This window comes from Lemur catta, chromosome 2 (assembly GCF_020740605.2).
Source record: "Lemur catta isolate mLemCat1 chromosome 2, mLemCat1.pri, whole genome shotgun sequence".
Lineage (NCBI taxonomy): Eukaryota > Metazoa > Chordata > Mammalia > Primates > Lemuridae > Lemur > Lemur catta.
Genome location: NC_059129.1, coordinates 46102817 through 46122080, shown reverse-complemented (window position 1 = coordinate 46122080; position 19264 = coordinate 46102817). Strand labels below are relative to the sequence as shown.

Genomic DNA, 19264 nt, shown 5'->3' with positions numbered 1-19264 from the left:
TTTGTAAGGCAAGGATAACTCCCTGATGAAGTCAACTCTGAGGTTCTGTATTATTTCCTCTATTAGCCACATTATACCTACCATAACCAATTGTCCTTTTTACAGAAACTCTTCCAATTTAGACTCCAAGTTGTATCCTGCCCAAAAAAGTCCATGTAAGTGTCCATTTATAAAAGCAGTATAACTGACACACCATATTGCTTCCTTAACTTCTTGGCTATCTTGCCCTGTTCCTAATACAAACGTGTATTTTAGGCTATGAGGAAACACCAAAAAGTCCAAAAACCAAGGTCCCAGTAATCAACAGGCCATCTTAAAAAGTGTCTTCCTGGAACATGTCCAACTACAAGGCTCATAGTGAACCTTCCTGACAGCAATTCTCCCCTCCCTTAATGAGATTTGTGTGAATGTTTAATAGGACCACTGGAAATAATTTTAGGGCCTAAATTTCAATACAGCCCTATAGATTTAACTCTTAATGCAATGACTTATCTTTCATGTTAAAGAAAGTATAGCATAATCAAAACTATCTTGAAAGTGCATATTTAAGGAAACTAAGCCACAAGACTGTTGCATTATGATTTAATCTAATTGCACAAAAATTTGAAATTACAACTCCCATTTTCTAAAAGGAAGGTTATGCATGCCTCCATATTCAATTCTGTACTATTACATTTGAACCATATCGTGAACTTTACATCATGGTGGACTGGTTTAGAATTCCCATGCAACACCTCAAATTATAAAATGGAAGCAAGTTTTAAAACTTTGTGGAAACTTTTCATGCTAAAGATAAAAGCCATTTTTAAACGGGCAACTCCTGGGTTATAATGTACCAGGATGCTGCTATACTTTAAAATATTGGTCACTATCATGGACCTCAAACTGGCTTCTATTCCTTAAAAAAATGGGTAACTATTATCACTTAGGTGATAACTAAATATTCCTGTCACTTCAGAAGACTAATCCATAGTGCCTCTCAGTTGTTTCTAATAAAATAAGAATTGTGTAACCAACTGCTTCCCCTGGGGTAAGAACAATGGTAAAAGTGGGTTCAACTGACTATTACACAATTATGCTAATATTTTATTAATTCAAAAGCACTTTACAAGAAAATATAAGTATGGCTTCCAATAGGAATGTTATACCTGGACTTTGTACCAAGCTCACAGATTTGAGTTTGCAAGGAAAAACAGGCTTTCAAGTTAAACAACAATTGTAACCAAAACTTTAATCCCAAGGATTCTCACAAAACATATTACAAATGACAGCATGGAAAAAAAAATCTTGCACAGTAACTCAAAGTTCAGCTCTACAATGTACCCTTAAACTGGCAGGACATTGGTATTTTGATTATCTCAAATTTCCAAATAAAGAACGCTACAAACAGCTATGTATTCGTATATAGCAATCACGTAAGGAACTTAACTTAGGATCTAAAGCAAAAGAAAAACTTTCTTGGAATTTACGTGATTCTATACCAATTAGGCAACCTCTGCCCAGGGTGAAAACTAGTTGGATTTTTCAAAAACCTCTAATTTAGTATAACAGTGCAGCTTTTATTTTTACCTGCTGGCTTGTTTCACACCAGCTTTTAAAGACTGTTCAACCATGGCTACATACTATATCCCAGAAGTGGAAAAAAAAAAGCAAATCTTAGTTCAATTTTTGCCAATTTTGTTTCTATATTTAAAAAAAAATCCACACTTCAGCTGGGCAGAATTTAGAGGTTTATTATTAGTTTATGCAAAACTAAAAAGCAAATTCAATTTTGCTTAAGGGAACATTGTAAAGTAACAATTCTTGGTATTACATGCCTCATATGATCCATTTCAAACCATAGAGAATTAGAGCTTTTCTGTCACTGTTCCAAGAGACAAACAAACTTGAACAGCTAAAACATCTTAAAAATGCACCAAGCTTATGAAGTCTCAAACAAAACTTGAATTTTCTGTACATACTCCTGTCAAATGAAGTCATTTCCTGTACACCACTTCTCTTGCAAACTGGTCTTCTATTTCCTTTCATTTGACCTAGATCGGCTAAAAGAAACAAAACAAAAACTTTTACATGTGTAACTTGGTGACAGTGACATATTATCAATACATTAAGGTAAAAAATTATGGCTTAGAAGACCAACCTTAGTGTATTATAGGTACGCAAGATCTTACCTTCGAGACCTAGAGAAGGATCGGGAGGGCTTATGATTTCTCTCCCGAGACAGTGATCTCTCTCTTCTCCTATCTCTAGAAAGGGACCTAAACCAGAGAAAGAACACGAGGGCCATTTTAAGTACGATAATTACACTTAACAGAATTATTTTCTAAGAAGTCTTTAAAAACTGAAAGTTGGCTTATCCTTACAATCTAATATTGGCTTTATATGCCACTTGATTCACTGTTAAAATCAAGGTCTATTCCCATTAACCAAGTTATTTGGAAAACAGCTTAGGAATAGCAGAAACTGCCATGTCTGAGAATGTAGCCGAAACAGGTAGAAGTTATTTACCTGCTCCGGCTGCGAGAGAAGCTTCTCCTTCTTGGAGATCTAAAAGCAGAAACAGGAAAATTAGGCTAATCATCAATTATCATTTATGGCGTGAGGTATTTCCCAACTTTTCAATCTCACTGTTGGGCCCAGTGAATGTGCCGAAGAACTGGCACCCATCGTCCAAAAATAAATAAAAATAAATAAATAAAAAGAAAAGAAAAAAAAGGCACAGAAAGATTAAGGAACAAAAAGCTCAAGTGAAAAGCAGGTATTCCAACCATGGATTCACTTTAACAAAGAATGCTTCACAGCAGATCTGTCCAATGCAAAACTTCATGTCAAACTAACTTCACTACCCAAACACCACACCAAAATGTAGTCCCACAAGTAGTTCCAAAAACAGTACCATAAACCAGTATTTGGAACCCATGCAAACCTATAAGTCCATGACAAGACTTAGGTACCAAGTGGATAGTGTAATTTTTGTGAAAACGCGCTAGGTGTAAATATTGATGCCATTAAGTGCTACATTAGAACTGCATTTGTGATCGTCACATTTAAGAGTGTGTTTAGGCTTATCAAAATCACCTTAGCTTGGCCCACACTTCACCCCCAAAATTTTAAAATTTTGAAAACTGTTAGTAAAACCATTTAAAGGTGATAGGATTCAACAAATTTTTGCCAGAAAGGAAAGCTAAATCTGTTAGAGATATTAAAATTTTTAGTTTGGCATCTCACACATGCAAATAAGTTTCACTTGAAGGTCTAGTTACATTATGAGTTCCCTATCACCCTTAAAAGTTTTTTCAAGCAATATATATGTACGTTACCATTCAATTATGCACAGCCAGCCTTTGATCCAGAAAAAAGAATTACTTTAAGCCGCTTACTCCTTATTTTAACCAGCAGTAAACTGTATAAGCAGGAAAAACTTACTAGTTTTGGGTTTCAACAAGCTAGAAATGGTGAGGTGAGGCTGCCGGACTGACGGCCAGGAAGAATTTGCTGAAAAGGTTTTGCCAGATGTTGCGTTGGATTTAGTTGGTTGGCGAAGGGGGTGTTGTGGATTTTTCCTGCTTTTTTGTTAGCCGAAGGCTGCTGCTGTAGTTGTTGTGAAGACATTTGGTAAATAAACAGCTGAGCTGATTGGCCAGGAATGTGTGGGCGGTCGAGGTGGCTGCTGCCGATTTGGTTAAGGTTGGAGAGAAGGCTGAGAGAAAACAGCATGCTCGGGAACCAAAGGGCGGTGCAACCTGACGACTGGCCAGCCTGGGTCATGTGAAACGACACCAGCCAAGCTGAATGGGGCGCGCTGGTCACATGACGCTGAAAGGGCTAGTTGACTGGCTAATGCAGATTCAGAGGGTGGTGAGAAGAGACATGATGGTGACTCTGTAACGGGGTTCATTTTTATTAATAGATGGACCAAAAAGCACAAAAAAAAAATGAAAAACAAGCCATCAGTACAACCATCTATTAGCTAACAAATACTCTTTATTATGATGGGCAACAGTGTGTTGTTGTTTTTCAAAATAGCAAAAGGGGCAAGATTTTGAACTCCTATCTCCTAGAAGGACTTCACTCACCTGTAAGAGGTAAATTTAGTCCCATAGAAACTATTTTGGAGATTTGAGGAGATGTGGAGTTATCATCCAGACAATACTGCCTGGTCCAAGAATGATGCCATTTTCAATTACAAAAAAACTGAATTCTCTCCTATTTGGGATTGAAGAACAGATGACTGGGATTACTTCTTTTTTAGCCCCCTTTATTGGTCAGTGACTTAAGTTAGTTTCAGAATGACTTCTACTTTACCAGTTGTAACATTAAAACAGCTGCCTGTTTGATAAATATTACAATTGTGCTAGTAGTAGAAAACACATATTGTGAAGAGCTAGAGTTGAATGTAATGTTTGTCATTATGGAGTCAAGAAATGGAAAAAGGCCTAAACTGAAGTATAAAGACTTGGAAAGATGCAACTAGAAGATGAACTAGAAGATAGATCCAAGATAGAAGTTACTGACTACCAACATGAACAGTGACCTAAAGACAAAAGCCAACACTCAGCACAACTCACATACCCCAAACTACACCCAGCAAAAGTTTCATAAAAAGTTCCGATTCTTCAAAGTTTAAAACCCACCAACAAACTTTAGGAGAAATACCTGCTCCTACTAGCTACTCCATTACACCAATACCTCTAAACACGCTCTCTCTCAAGTACCTGCGGCGAGGTGGAGGACTCCTCCTACGATAATCATCTCGAGGGCGACGACCCCAAGAGGGAGGTGGGCCGCGATTTCGACTTCTTTTTTCACCATTCGACAGTTCCACTCTTACACGGCAACCACACAGTGTTCTATGAGGGGGAAGAGACAAATTTAAAACAGTTTACCTTTCTGAGATATGTGTATTAAAGCAAAAAGTAAACACTCCCAGTTAGCTACTTTACAAACACGTTTGAATGTAAACTCTTTTAATATCAAAACAAGTTTCGGTTCCCTTACTTTTCTAATATTAAATGATTGAACTTTTTCCTCCAGCTTAATTTCAAATTAAGCACAATTAGATGGGTTTTTAACGTACTAACTGACAAGGAAACCAACTTTCTTTTACCTTTTTGTCAATCAGTCTGATTATTGAGCTCAATGCTAACTTGCTAACTAACGGGTGTGACCTAAATGTGAAGACCCCTGAATTTATCCTCGAAGAACTAGTTCTCCTACATCTTCATTGTGACTTCTTCCCTTGAGGTTTCCAGCACTTATTACTTACTATGCTGTATTTATTGGCTCTCCCCCAACCATTTTCCAAGTAAATGTCAAAGACAAGACAACCATTTTGGCTTTTAGATCACCCTCTCCCCTCAGTAATTGGCACATTAAGAAATCACAACCAAGAAGAGCAGAAGAAGTCCATTATCCCCCACCCTTTATCTACCCATAGCCATTAAATTTAGATAAACCATATTTGGACAGCAATTTGGAACAGTAGGCTCTGGAAAACATTACTGCAACCTGCTTGAGTGAAGGACCTTTCATACAGCTTTACAGCCAACCCTCAGATCCTTTTTTTTTGGTTAAGGAGAAAAGAGTCCCTGAATATTGACATGCTCCAGGACAGAAATTCTAAAGCAAAACTGATTTTTGAATCTGAAGGATGACCTGTTTTCCTTGATTTCATGAACTCCAATGGTTTCCAAATGTAGGGGGAGGGGAGAGAAGGAAAAAACTCAGGTGTTACTTGGTCAAACAGAACACTATAAACACAAAGGAAAATAGTAACCAAACCACACTTCCTGGAATTATTTCAAACACATAAAAGTAAACGTAATAACACAATAAAATCCTGTGTAATTATGATTTGTAAACAATTTTAAACAATTATCAGTCCATGTTCACTACTAATCATAAAAAAGTAAAAAAAGACTTCTCACTTTATGATGACTCTTAAAACATTTGATTTCACAGTTATTTCTAAAGACTTTGAAAAGCCATTCAAATACCATATGTCCTAGAGATTTTAAATAGTAAAAGACAACATTAGCCATTACTATAAATTAATCATTAAATTACCTTCCATCTAGCTCTCGGACCGCATCAGCTGCATCTCGGGGATCTTCGAATTCAACAAATGCAAAGCCGGGAGGGTTTCTAGCAACCCACACACTTCGGAGTGGTCCATAGTAGCCAAAAGCCCGTTCCAATTCAGTCTTGTTGCCATTGTTTCCAAGATTACCTACATAAACCTTACAGTCCAACGGACAGGAATCACGATGCATTTCTGTAACAAAAGAATACCAAAAATATTAATTTATCCAAATCATCTACAGTTAAAAACACAGATCCTCAGGTAAGAATTCCAAAATGCCAAAAAAACAAGAAATACTACTCCTGAAACATCCATTCTCGCCAATCTTTACTCACAGCCTTAGAAAGCCAGCAAATTAACAGTTATTAACCACAATGTGAGTCATGAGTTAGCGACTTAACCTGTCATTTCATTTAATACCCAAAATAAAGCATTTAGAAAAGTACGATAATTTGCTCAGAAACAAATTCTGCTGGGGACCTGAAAACCAAATGGAACAATGATGAAGACAAGAAAGCCAGTACTTATACCACCAAGTAAATTATAGAAAAGTGCTTTCATAAGCCAAAACTTAACCAGTTTTAATAAAATAAGGGCAACAATTTTCACTTAAAAAAGTGCCTTCTTTTATGCTACAGAAACTTTTCTTTTTCTACAGGAACAAGGTTAATACCTACCACATGTCATTAAATAGATCAAAGTCTTCTGCAGTAAAAATTCCTCAAGCAGAAGACTAGGTGTCAAGTTTTTAAAAAGTGTAAGCTCACAGCAGTATTCATAAGTAGCCAAAAGGTGCTAACCCAAAAGTCCACCAACAGATAAATGGATACCCAAAATGTGGTACATAGCCCTACAATGAGCTATTATTCAGAATGAAGTACTGACAAATACTACAGCGTTGAAAAATCTCTAAAACAATGATGTTAAGTTAAATGAAGCCAGACACAATGTGCAGATACTATACGAATCTGTGTATATGCAAAATCTAAAATAGGCAAGTCAAAAAAATAAAAATAAAATGGTAAGTCTACACAGACTGACTAGTGGCTGGCAGGGTCTGGAGGAAGGTGGGACCTGAGGGAACTGGGGGTGACTACTTAATGGGTACAAGTCCCCTCGGGGAGATGGAAATGTTTTGCAACCAGATAGAAATTATGGTTGCAAAACATTTGAGAACATACTTAATACCACTGAATTTGTACACTTTAAATCTTGAATTAAAGATGTGAATTTCACTTCAATAAAAACACTAAATTACAAAAAGACATTTCTTACTCAAAATTACTGCACTTCCAAAGGCTTATTTCTGATAAACCTTCAATACTTAAAAATCACTTCAGCAGTGAAATCAACTTGTAGATCCGTTTGAATTATATGAAAACAACCTACTCAGTAATTGAGCTTGAAGACGCTTTCCATAAACACCACGTTCTTCTCACTCTGGGCTAATCTAATTAAACAACCCAGTCAGGGCACATCCTATTCGCCGTGACCACACCCTGAGCCCAGGAGTTAGTTTTGAGACCAAAGCACTGGTGGAAATTGATTTTTAAAAAAAACACTGCCATGACCACTTTCAAAGCTACATATCAATGGGAAGCAGCTATAAGAACCGTGCAGCTCAACTTCAAGGAAGATCACCCGGTTAAATAGAAAGTGATTAGATTCAAGCTGAAAAAAGTGGAATCAAATTAAAACTACATGAAAATAAAGGTCAAGTACGGAAGCCATTTACTATAAAATGAAAAGTCCAGTCTTGATTACTGACTTGCGAAAAAAATCCTGAGAAGCTTCCCGAGAAAATGAGCCCCTCCCCCACCAAAAAAAAAGGCGCCATAAAAACTGAAAGGCCGCGACCAGGAGTACAGCTCGGTCACCGGCTCCCCCTCTTCACCCCAACTCCCGGCTAATCCCCTATCTCGGTTCATCCCCCACAGAAGGGTATAAACCCCTCCATTCCAAGGCTCGGAAACCCTCTGATGAGCCGGTGGCCCCCGCCGCCGCCCCGTGCTGAACGTCACAAAATGGCGGCGGCGCCTCTTTGTCTCAATCTGGCGCCGCCATTGGGCCTGGCTCCACCTCGCTACCGTGAAAGTTCCAATTCCCACGTCACTCCTTCTGTCGCCTTCTCTTACCGAAATCTAAGGTGTAAGTGCGGAGGCTCAAGTCCTCACGCTCCAATGGACCGTCCCGCTCCGCTCCGGCCGCACTCCCGCAGATGCTCTCCCTCACCCGGCGTCCACGAAATGGCGGACCACCGCCTTCTCCTCGCCCTTATTTATACGCCACACTGGGAATCACATGATTGGACGGACACGCCCAATGAGAGGCGGAGGAGGCCCTGACGTAACGGCTACAAGCGCCGCGGGAGCCGCGGTTGCTGGGAGCGCGCTTGGGCCGTGCAGCCGTGTGCTGGAGAGCTGGGCTGGTGCGCGCTCGTCGCCACGACCCTGGCGCTTGCTCCGGTGTTCTTCCGTCTGCCGACCCGCGAGCTTCCCACAGACCCCTCTTCCTCACGTCCACGTGGGCTGGGGTTTAATAAACAAAACCATTGTCATCACTACCAAGCACTGATAGAGCCGTTGGCTCCTAACAAGATTAAGGTATTGGCTGGATGCGTTGATTATCTCACCCTTGTGGGTGGTTAGTCAGGAACTAAGAACATCGCGTTTACAAACGTGGCTCAGAGTTGCTCCCAAGGTCACTGAGCTGTTTGTGACCAAGCTGGCACCAGACTGTGGCCGCCTAAGTCCCACACTTAAGGAAAAGCCTGGCTTGGAAAGTTTGCCCAACTCTAGCAGGTTTTCCCCCTGTCACCCAAACTTCCAGGACTTGGCACAGACGGCAAATCAGACCGGTCAGGTGATGTGGAAACTATCACCTTTAGCAAGTAACAGGAAAGGGAAGTTTCTGAAGAAGATTGAGTTTAAATTCCGGGCCCCCAAGCAAATGCCAAGCAGGGTAGCTGGGGCCTTTCTCCTAGCAGCGCTTGCGCTGCCTGGCAAAAGCTGCCGAATTTACCTGGGCCTCTTCCCCCCTGGAAAGGCAGAGCCTCAAAAATATTAACCATGTTGGAGTGAAGATACTGTGATTGTGTTAGAAAAATCACCCAAGATCTCCCTCTCCTGAATAGTTCGGCTAGGAACTTTGTCTCGTGCCCCCAAATTTACCCCTACCCCAAGCCCCTTTCAGTCTAGTCTGACATATTGCTAAATTTCGTTATATCTGCTCTGGGAAAAAAAGAAAAATAACCCATATTTTCAGTGATTTACTCCCCCTTTGCTGAAAGATATGCCAATTATTTTTTATTTCTCCAAGATATTTTTCCTTTGAAGCCTTGTATCTTACTGTGGCTACAAAAAGTTTATCTGTACTGGGGGGGGAAATACAAAGATTTAATAGCTCTAAGCTTGGTTTCCTCACTTGTAAAATGGGAGTTTCATACTACAAGGGAAAAGGGAGAGTGGGAACTACAACTGTTGAGCCAGGCCCTGGGCTGGCCTTGCCTGGTGTGTTTCCCAGGTGAGAAGGGATTCTAGTAAATCTTTTCTTTCTCCTTTGTCTCTCCTCTAGATATTCTTCTTTAGCTTACGTATATTTGCCTTGATTTACTCCCCTTCTCTGTGTAAGCTTTTCTCCTCTTTTTAATTTTATTTTCTTCTATCAAATCAAAGGCTCTAAAGTCAGATAGTCCTGGATTTGGATGGCAGTCCCCACTGCTTGTTACTGCTGAAGTATCAGAATCCCTTAACCTCTCTATTAGTTTCCTCTCTCTAAAATAAGATATTTAACACCTGCCTTGCCTTGTTATTATGTGCTGTTAAGGTTTTGTTTTGTTTTGTTTTGTTTTCTTGGTGGGGGGACAGGGTCTCACTCTGTTGCCCAGGCAGGAGTGCAGTGGCATCATCTTAGCTCACTCCAACTCCTGGAGTCAAAAGACACCAGCCTCAACCTCCCAAGTAGCTTCGATTACAGGCATGAGCTGCTGTGCCGAACCATGCTGTTAAGGTTTTGTCCACCTTTTTCCTATTATGGTCATATCTGCATCCCCAGGGCTTGAAAACTGACACAGCAGGCAAGCAATTCATATATTTAATTTTTCAGTTAATTAAGAGAAATGATGTATGTAAATAACCTAAATATTCTTTTCCCATCTTGTTATGCCATTTTTTCCCACCACTTTTCCTGTGTCTTTGAGTGTGTAATACTTGTCAAGCATGTGTCTTTCAGTGGAGTTCCCTTAATCCCTCCAACTCTATTCACAAAAGCATTCTGAACCTCCTCTGGCCATCTGTACCCACTTTCCATCTTCTAGTGACTTCAGCCAAGTGAATTATCCATTTGTGAGGGAGTATTTTAATGTTCCTTTAAATTTGTACATCCTAGAACCACAGGAAGCTTCAAAGGGGCATGTCAGAATTTCTTGGTAGGGATACAGAATAGGGATCATATGTCGTAGTGAACATCTCTTGATCTTCTCTGGGAAACTACCCTTCTCACAGTAGTCCATATTATCGATTCAGATGTGGTTGGGCCCTATACCCCACTTTTTCAGGGGCAGGGACATGACTACCTCTGGTTGATTAAATCATTCCAGTTCTTAGCCCCTCACTCCCCCCCACGCCCTCACCCCTCCACCCCCGCCCCATTAGGAATGAGGATGAGTAATCCAGTCAGACCAGTCCACCACTGCTCCTAGGCCAACCAGAGAGAAGTGTGTACGTTTCCTCTGATTAGCACAGTGCTGAGCCAGGGCAGCCATCTTGTTTGCAGGAGGGAAGAAGCTGTCTGAGGTAGACACAACACAGTGGGAAGAAAAGCTGAGAGATGGGAAGTAGGACCCCTGGAGGCTCTTGTTTAAAAAGCCTTGAACCTAGCTCCACTTTTGGAATTCCCAGTTATTTGAACATAGAGTCAGCTCTCTGCAACCAACTGTAGATTGAAAATATTTTTTTTTAAATCTCGAGTAAAGTGCAGTGGCATCATCATAGTTTACTGCAACCTCAAACTCCTGTGCTCACAGGATCCTCCTGTCTCAGCCTCCAGAGTAGCTGGGACTACAGGTGAATGCCACCACACTCATTTTTCTATTTTTAGTAAAGACAGGGGTCTCACTCTTGCTCAGGCTGGTCTCGAACTCCTGACCTCAAGGAATCCTCCTGCCTCGGCCTCCCAGAGTGCTAGGATTACACTCATGAGCCAGCTTTTTGCCTGAATAAACCCTTTAAAACGGGATTCTGATCCTTTTGATTATTTCAGGTTGACAACCTCATATAAGTGAAATCATGTAATATTTGTCTTTTTGTGATGGGATTATATCATGTAGCGTAATGTCTTTAAAGTTCATCCATGTTATAACATACTATGTATTTTTACATGATTCTCTTAAACAATTTTTGGATCACAATACAAACTGAATCATTCATTCATCCAAGAAGTATTATTATGGGCCGGGCGTGATGGCTCACGCCTGTAATCCTAGCACTCTGGGAGGCCGAGGCAGCAGGATCTCTCAAGGTCAGGAGTTCAAGATCAGCCTGAGCAAGAGTGAGACCCCATCTCTACTAAAAATAGAAAGAAATTAGCTGGACAACTAAAAATATGTAGAAAAAGAATTAGCCGGGCATGGTGGTGCATGCCTATAGTCCCAGCTACTTGGGAGGCTGAGGCAGGAGGATTGCTTGAGCCCAGGAGTTTGAGATTGCTGTGAGCTAGCCTGACGCCACGGCACTCTAGCCCAGGCAACAGAGCAAGATTCTGTCTCAAAAAAAAAAAAAAAAAAGGAAGTATTATTATGTATCTTCTATTTTTCAAACACTGAGATGGATTTGGGGAATAAAATGGTAAGCCAAAACAGCCTCAGCCTGCTATCTCTTCCAATAGAGAGAGGAAATTAGTGAGATAGTGAGAATCACACAAATTGTTGTGAGATTACTTACTCAGAAAATGGTCTGGAGAAGAGGGAATTGGTGCCCTAAAAACGTATCATAGGAGGGATTGGCCTGATCAGGTAGACCAAGGCTGGCTTCCCAGAGGAAGTGATGATTTGGTAAAAAGAAGGCAATAACTGGCAAGGTTAGTGAAAGAGAAGAGTAAGAGAGTGTCCCGGGAAGAGGGTACAGCATGTGTAAAGCCCCTATGGTAAATTAGAGAAATTAAGAATTTAATTTTTTTTTTTTTTTTTTTTTTTGAGACAGAGTCTCGCTTTGTTGCCCGGGCTAGAGTGAGTGCCGTGGCATCAGCCTAGCTCACAGCAACCTCAAACTCCTGGGCTGAAGCGATCCTCCTGCCTCAGCCTCCCAAGTAGCTGGGACTACAGGCATGCGCCACCATGCCCAGCTAATTTTTTCTATATAGATTTTTAGCTGTCCAAATCATTTCGTTCTATTTTTGGTAGAGATGGGGGTCTCACTCTTGCTCAGGCTGGTCTCGAACTCCTGACCTCGAGCGATCCACCCGCCTCGGCCTCCCAGAGTGCTAGGATTACAGGCGTGAGTCACTGCGCCCGGCCGAAATTAAGAATTTAAAAAAAAAAAAAAGACCATTGTGGCTAAAGCATAGAATAAGGGGTAGATTTGAGGTTTTATTAATGATATGTGTAATGGACTGAATGTATCCCTCCAACATTTATATATCGAAAACCTCATCCCCAATGTGATGGTATTAGGATGTGGGACCTTTGGGAGATAGTTAGATCACAAGGGTGGGGCCTTCATGGATGGGATTAGTACCCTTATAAAAGGGACTCCAGGGAGCTCTCCCACTCTCTTTTTTCTGCCATGTGAGGGTACAAAGAGAAATGAGCAGTCTGTGACCCAAAAAAGGGCTTTCACCAGAACCTGACTATGCTGGTACCCCGATTTCAGACTTCCAGCCTCCAGAACCATGAGAAATAAATTTCTGTTGTCCACAAGCCACCCAATCTGTGGTATTCTGTCACATCGGCCCAAACTCAAACAATATGTAAAATACTCATACACCCATTTGTTCATATATCAACAAGTACTTACCAAGTGCCTACTACATCCTTTCAGTGGGGCAAAGATTATACCAATGCGCATTATTTAAGCACTTACTATGTTTGTCTCTGGAAAACTCATAGAAACCTCTATGATGGTTTGTTAGAAATATATGCACTCAGGATACTGTCTTCCCCTCTCCCTCCCACGTAGAAGACCCCAGGTGGCAATTGGAGTGGTTTTGTTTGTTTGGTTTTTATAGAGACAGGGTCTCATGATTTTGTCCAGGCTGGCGAATTCCTGGCCTCAAGTAACCCTCCCACCGCTGGGATTAAGGCGGGAGCCACTGTGCCCAGCCAACAATTGGGGTTTTATTAAATAAGGGGGATCTTGTGCCTGGAAAGGAATAGTGATTGATTCTGGTGTTTTGATTAATGTTAAATTTATCAAAATTTCAAATTCTTTTTTTTCGATGCTGACATTTAAAAATTTAATTTAATTATCAAAACAACAACAAATCACTGAAGAAGTTCCTAAGTGGCAAAAACACACTAAAACAATTATTTGTATTGGGCATGTGATGTTGTGAAATATATATTTAGTCCAAATTCTTAAATTCAGTTATTTTTGTACAGTTAAGCTAAATTTCCAATCATCACTATTTTGTTTTCTGAAAATCTAGTGTTTTTATAATAATAAACTCACTAATTCCCAGTATACTTAGATAATTTTTTTTTTTTTTTTTTTTTTTTTTTTGAGGCAGAGTCTCACCTGTTGCCCAGGCTAGAGCGCTGTGGTGTCAGCCTAGCTCACAGCAACCTCAAACTCCTGGGCTCAAGTGATCCTTCTGCCTCAGCCTCCCAAGGAGCTGGGACTACAGGCTGGTACCACCACACCTGGCTAATTTTTTCTATTTTTGGTAGAGATGGGGGGTCTAGCTCTTGCTCAGTCTAGTCTCGAACTCCTGAGCTCAAGCGATCCTTCCACCTTGGCCTCCCAGAGTGCTAGAATTATAGGCATGAGCCACCGTGCCTGGCCTACATAAACCTTTTATTCACTCCGAAGTTAAGTAGAATTTCTCTAAATTTACATACTTGATTAAGTTCCCTTAAATATATGAAGCTACATTTATCTGGTTAATATTTAACATTTGATTTTTGAAGTATTTCAAAGATCTATCATAGCAGACTTAAAATTCTAACAAGCAATACATCCCGTGTTCGTGGATTAGAAGACTTAATATTATGAAGATGGTGATATTGTCTAAAGCAATCTACAAATTCAATGCAATCTCTGTCAATATTCCAAAGACCTCTTTTTCAGAAACAGAAAAGCCGATCCTCTTTGTGCAAAATGTATTCAGGAAAAAAAAAAAAAGAAAAGCCAATCCTCAAATTCATGCAGAATTTCAAGGGGCCCCATATAGCCAAAACAATATTGAAAAGAAAAACAAAGTTGGAGGGCTCACACTTTCTAATTTCAAAACTTACTATGAAGCTATAATAATCAATACACTGTGGTATTAGCATAAGGATAGACATATAGAAGAATGGGATAGAATTGAGAGTCTGGAAACAAACCCATACATCTATGGCCAGCTGATTTTCAACAAGGGTGCCAAGACCATTCAGTGGGAAAAGGATAGTCTCTTCAACAAATGGTGCTGGGGCAACTGAATATCCACATGCAAAAAAACGAAATTGGACCCCCTACCTCATATCATGTACAAAAACTAACAAAAAATAGATCAACAACCTAAGTGTAAGATCTAAAGTCATAGATAGCTTCATGCTGGGGGCTGGTCACTAGGAAGACCAACTAAATGAGTGGAGGGTTGGAACTTTGAGCCAGCCTGACCTCTGGAGACAGGACAGGAGCTGCAGATTGAGTTCAATCCTGTGGCTGATGATTTAATCAGTCAAGCTTACTAACGAAGCCCACAGTAGAATCTCTGGAAGCTGCCAGTGGAGCTTCCTGGTTTGTGAACACATTGATGTACTGGGAGGCTGATCTACCTTCATTCCAAGAGGAGAAGGCATGGAAGCTCCATGTTGGGAACCCTCCCAGACCTCTCCCTATGTTTAGAGGCTTAAAACACTTTTGCTTGTTATAATTTTTTTGATTGAGATAAAATTCACATAATATAAAATTAACCATTTTGAGGTGAACAATTCAGTGGCATTTAGTGCATTCACAATGTCGGGCAACCACCACCTGCACCGAGTTCCAAAAGATTTTTATCACTCCAAAAGGAAACCTGGTGCCCATTAAGAAGTTGCTTCCCATCTCCCCCATCTCCGCTCCTCCTATCCCTGGAAACCACCAATTTGGTGTATGTTTGAAATTTTCCATAATTAAAAAGTTAAGTCCAGGCACAGTGGCTCACGCCTGTAATCCTAGCACTCTGGGAGGCCGAGGCGGGAGGATAGCTTGAGGTCAGCAGTTTGAGACCAGCCTGAGCAAGAGCGAGACCCTGTCTCAACTAAAAATAGAAAAAATTAGCCAGGCATGGTGGCACATGCCTGTAGTCCCAGCTACTCGGGAGGCTGAGGCAGGAGGATCGCTTCAGCCCAGGAGTTTGAGGTTGCTGTGAGCTAGGCTGATGCCACGGCACTCTAGCCCGGGTGACAGAGCAAGACTATGTCTCAAAAAAAAAAAAAAAAAAGAAAGAAAGAAAGTTTAAAAAAAATAGAAGGAAAAGAAAAGGAGAGTAACTAAGAGAGGAAAGCATAAAAGATGGAGAAAAAGAATACTTTTGCTGCCATTGATGTCATAAGAGAATAGCATTTGATAGATTGCAGAACATTTACATCCAGTAATTCAGAAGAGACAGGCTAGCTCCCAGCTTCTTTCCAAACCCCTTCTTCCAGCTGCAGAATCCCTGCATGCCTTGAGACCCTGACCAGTCTGGCACATAGATGACACTCAATAAATGTTCATCAAAAATGAGTAATGGAAGCTCTCATTCACAGCCCTCCCCACCTTCCCCAGAGGCTCTGCCACAGTCCTCTTAGCCTTGGTTTTACATCAGACAGAGACTGAGGCAGGGACCCATAGCAATTGCACCTGTGCTCCCTGTCTCTTTCTGGTCTACCAAGCACATCTTGAGTGCTTCTGATTGCTGGCTGCATATTTTAGAATTTAAATTACAAATTTACCCAGATCTTTATTCCCTTGCCAAAAACCTGTAGCTTGCTTCATAGATTTTTCTTGTTACTTGTTTTTGTTTTAAAATTTTAGGGGGCCTGGCACAGTGGCTCACACCTGTGATTCTAGCACTTTGGGAGGCTGAGGTAGGATGATTGCTTGAGGCCAGGAGTTTGAGACCAGCCTGGACAACATAGCAAGACCCCCTTCTCTACAAAAAATAAAAAATTAGCTGGGCATGGCAGTCTCAGCTACTTGAGAGGCTGAGGCAGGAGGATCGCTTGAGCCCAGGAGTTGGAGGTTGCTGTGAGCTATGATCATGCCACTGTACTCCAGCACAGGCAGCAAAGCGAAACCCCGTCTCTACTAAAAAATAGAAAGAAATTAACCGGACATCTAAAAATATACAGAAAAAAATTAGCCGGGCATGATGGTGCATGCCTGTAGCCCCAGCTATTCGGGAGGCTGAGGCAGGAGGATCGCTTGAGCCCAGGAGTTTGAGGTTGCTGTGAGCTAGGCTGACGCCACGGCACCCTAGCCGGGGCAACAGAGTGAGACTCTGTCTCAAAAAAGAAAAAAAAAAAAAAAGGGAGGGAGGTGGGAAATGGGGCCAGCAAATGAAAAATGTTCATTTCATGGCTTATGGTTCTTTGCAAGTTATACTTCCTCTCATTCACCATGTTGTGTCCTGGGAAAGTTTAGTTATCCCAAAGTGTGTGACAGAATCAAATCACTGGGAAACACCTATCAGCAAAGAGGATTTACGTATGTAAGGAACTGGCAGGGCTGGTGGCCACTGAGTGGGTTTTAAGGGAATTCATAACTGTTCTTACCACCCCCCCAAAAAAGGTTACAGAACAATGTAGGCATGATCCACTTTTCAAATATATTATAAGTATTTATATGTATATATGTGTATATATGTGTGCATATGTATATGTGTGTATACGTGTACATATAGACACTGAGAAAAAAGTAGCAAAGGTTATGTATCAAAGTGATAACTATTACTTCTAGATGGTGAGACTTTCTTAGCTATTTGTTTCTCTGGTCTAATTTTCTGCAATTATAATTTAATGAAAATTAATAAAAATTCTTTTTATTGAAGTAGAGAGCCAAAATACCTAAAATATGATTTGACTTTAAAACTTTTATTTTAAATTGGTCCACACTGGGTTTCCAATCATCATCAGTTAATTATCTGATTTCTCCTAGTCTGGGAGTGTCACACAATCACCGAAGTTTGTGAGTTTTCCGAGCACATTTGGGTAATTCCACTTCCCTGAAATGCCACCCCGAAACACATTTCTCCACATTCAGCAACACCCCACCCCATCCCAAAACACACACACTAAATTTCACCCTGTGGTTTTTCCTGGAATGCATCTGATTTATAAAACGTAATTGTAGCACTTGAAACAAATGGAAACTAGCTGGGTGTTCGTGGTACACCTATAGTGCTAGCTACTGATAGGAGGCTGAGTCAGAAGCATTGCTTGAGCCCAGAAGTTCAAGGCTTCAGTGAGCTATGATGATGCCACTGCACTCCAGCCTGAATGACAGAGTGAAACCCCCGTCTCTAAAAAATAAAATAAAATAAATAAAATAATAAAATATAAAACTAGGACACAGAGAAGTTAAGTAACTTGGTCAAGGTTACACAGCTTTAAGGGATGAAGATGGGATTCAAATCCCACATCTGGCTCTGGAGCTAAGTGATCACTTGAGAAGCAGAAGGCAGCAATGCTCAGAAATTGCTTGCCTTTGGTCTCTCTGAGTGTGTCTGTTTGTTTTTCAGCACTGCCCCCCTTTTCCTCTGGGAAACCCTAAGGAACAGCATGTTACATGAACACATGTCCTTCCTTGCTATGCTGGGCCCCTGAGACAGCACAATTCCCTAGGCTCCCAAGACGGTTTTTCCCCTTTTCATTTCAGCTCCACCCTCTCTCCCCCTCGGCGCCTGAACTTCAATGCCTGCGTCCTGTGTTACCTTATTTGGTTCTTAGCCCTACAAAGAGGTCTGGAAAAGGATCCAGGCCAGAAGGAAAGAATTGCTGGTGCCGTGGGTGGGGGTGAGAAGTCTTTATTCCAGTGACCCTAGCTGTCAGCCTGGAAATCACAAATACAGGGAAGCAAGTTTGACCTCAATAGCAACTACAAGAAACAACTGAAGAGGGCAGAGTAGAGATGTGAAGATGTCACAATTTTTAATGTGTGCTTAATTCTATGTTTGTCTTTATTCAGCTCCAGTACGGCTGTCTTTTTTTCTTTCCTTTTTTCCTGAGTTTCTAGAGTTTATACACCAATCTCTAGTTTACAGCCAAGGAAACTCAGTCCCAGAAAGTGATAGCTTTCATAATTTAGCATATGCTTATCTGTAGCAACTATAATTTTTTAAAGCTGGTTCAAAGCATTTCTCTCTTAATCTCTCCCTCTTTGTTTCTCTGTCTCTGTCTCTCTGTCTTTCTCTCTTATTCTATACCCCCCACACACACATGCTTATTTAATCCTTGAAACTCTCTGAGGTAGATGTTCTTATTATCTCCATTTTATGGATGTAAACACTGAGGCACAAGAGGTTGAGTCACTTGCCCAAGGTCATAGAGCTCTGAATTACGAGAGCCAGGATTGGCCTCTGCAGTCTGAATGCCTAACTACAGACCACGCTGCCTCCCCGCCCCAGGGATTCCGGAGTCCTTATCTTACCAGACCTACGGCATTTCAGCCTGTTGGTGTCCTTCCTCCTGCATCGCTGTCCTCTCTCTCCCAGTTTCCAAGTTCCCATCTCTCTGGCTCCTCTTTCTCCATACCCTTCAGAATACTTCTTTCTCCACTGCCTGCTAATTCAGGGAGCCCTCTGCGTTCCCTCCTGGGCCTCTTCCCGGCTCCCTGTGTGCCTCTCTCCAGGCAGGACCCGATCTGCTCCCAGGACCTCAGTCCTTTGCTTTATCTTTGGTGGGATGGGTGTTTTTCTGCACACCTGAACCATGCATCGAACATACAGACTTCTTTCTTATGTCCCCAATGTGCTTCAGACCCCCAATTTTGTCATCTTTCCATTCTGTGCCCCACATCT

The 19264-nt window shown here is 41.2% G+C and overlaps 1 protein-coding gene across 1 annotated transcript; it reads right to left on the bottom strand.

Moving 5' to 3' along the window:
- Positions 1-1053: 1053 nt before the first annotated feature.
- SRSF3 (serine and arginine rich splicing factor 3) lies at positions 1054-8522 on the bottom strand. The gene is made up of 6 exons (XM_045543615.1): positions 8218-8522; positions 6067-6274; positions 4716-4850; positions 2509-2547; positions 2172-2258; positions 1054-2042 (listed from the first exon to the last, which is right to left on the bottom strand). The coding sequence occupies exons 2-6, from the start codon at positions 6270-6272 to the stop codon at positions 2015-2017; spliced, it is 495 nt and encodes a 164-aa protein (XP_045399571.1). The 5' UTR covers positions 6273-6274; positions 8218-8522; the 3' UTR covers positions 1054-2014.
- Between the last annotated feature and the right edge of the window lie 10742 nt (positions 8523-19264).

What these genes read in the sequence shown, in the direction of transcription:
- SRSF3 (XM_045543615.1), bottom strand. Translation starts at nt 6,272, where the DNA reads ATGCATCGTGATTCCTGTCCGTTGGACTGTAAGGTTTATGTAGGTAAT. An exon ending in GTCCGAGAGCTAGATGGAAG is followed by an intron (nt 4,851 to 6,066) that starts GTAATTTAATGA and finishes TCCCCCTCATAG; the next exon opens with AACACTGTGTGGTTGCCGTG. An exon ending in AGTCCTCCACCTCGCCGCAG is followed by an intron (nt 2,548 to 4,715) that starts GTACTTGAGAGA and finishes TTCTGCTTTTAG; the next exon opens with ATCTCCAAGAAGGAGAAGCT.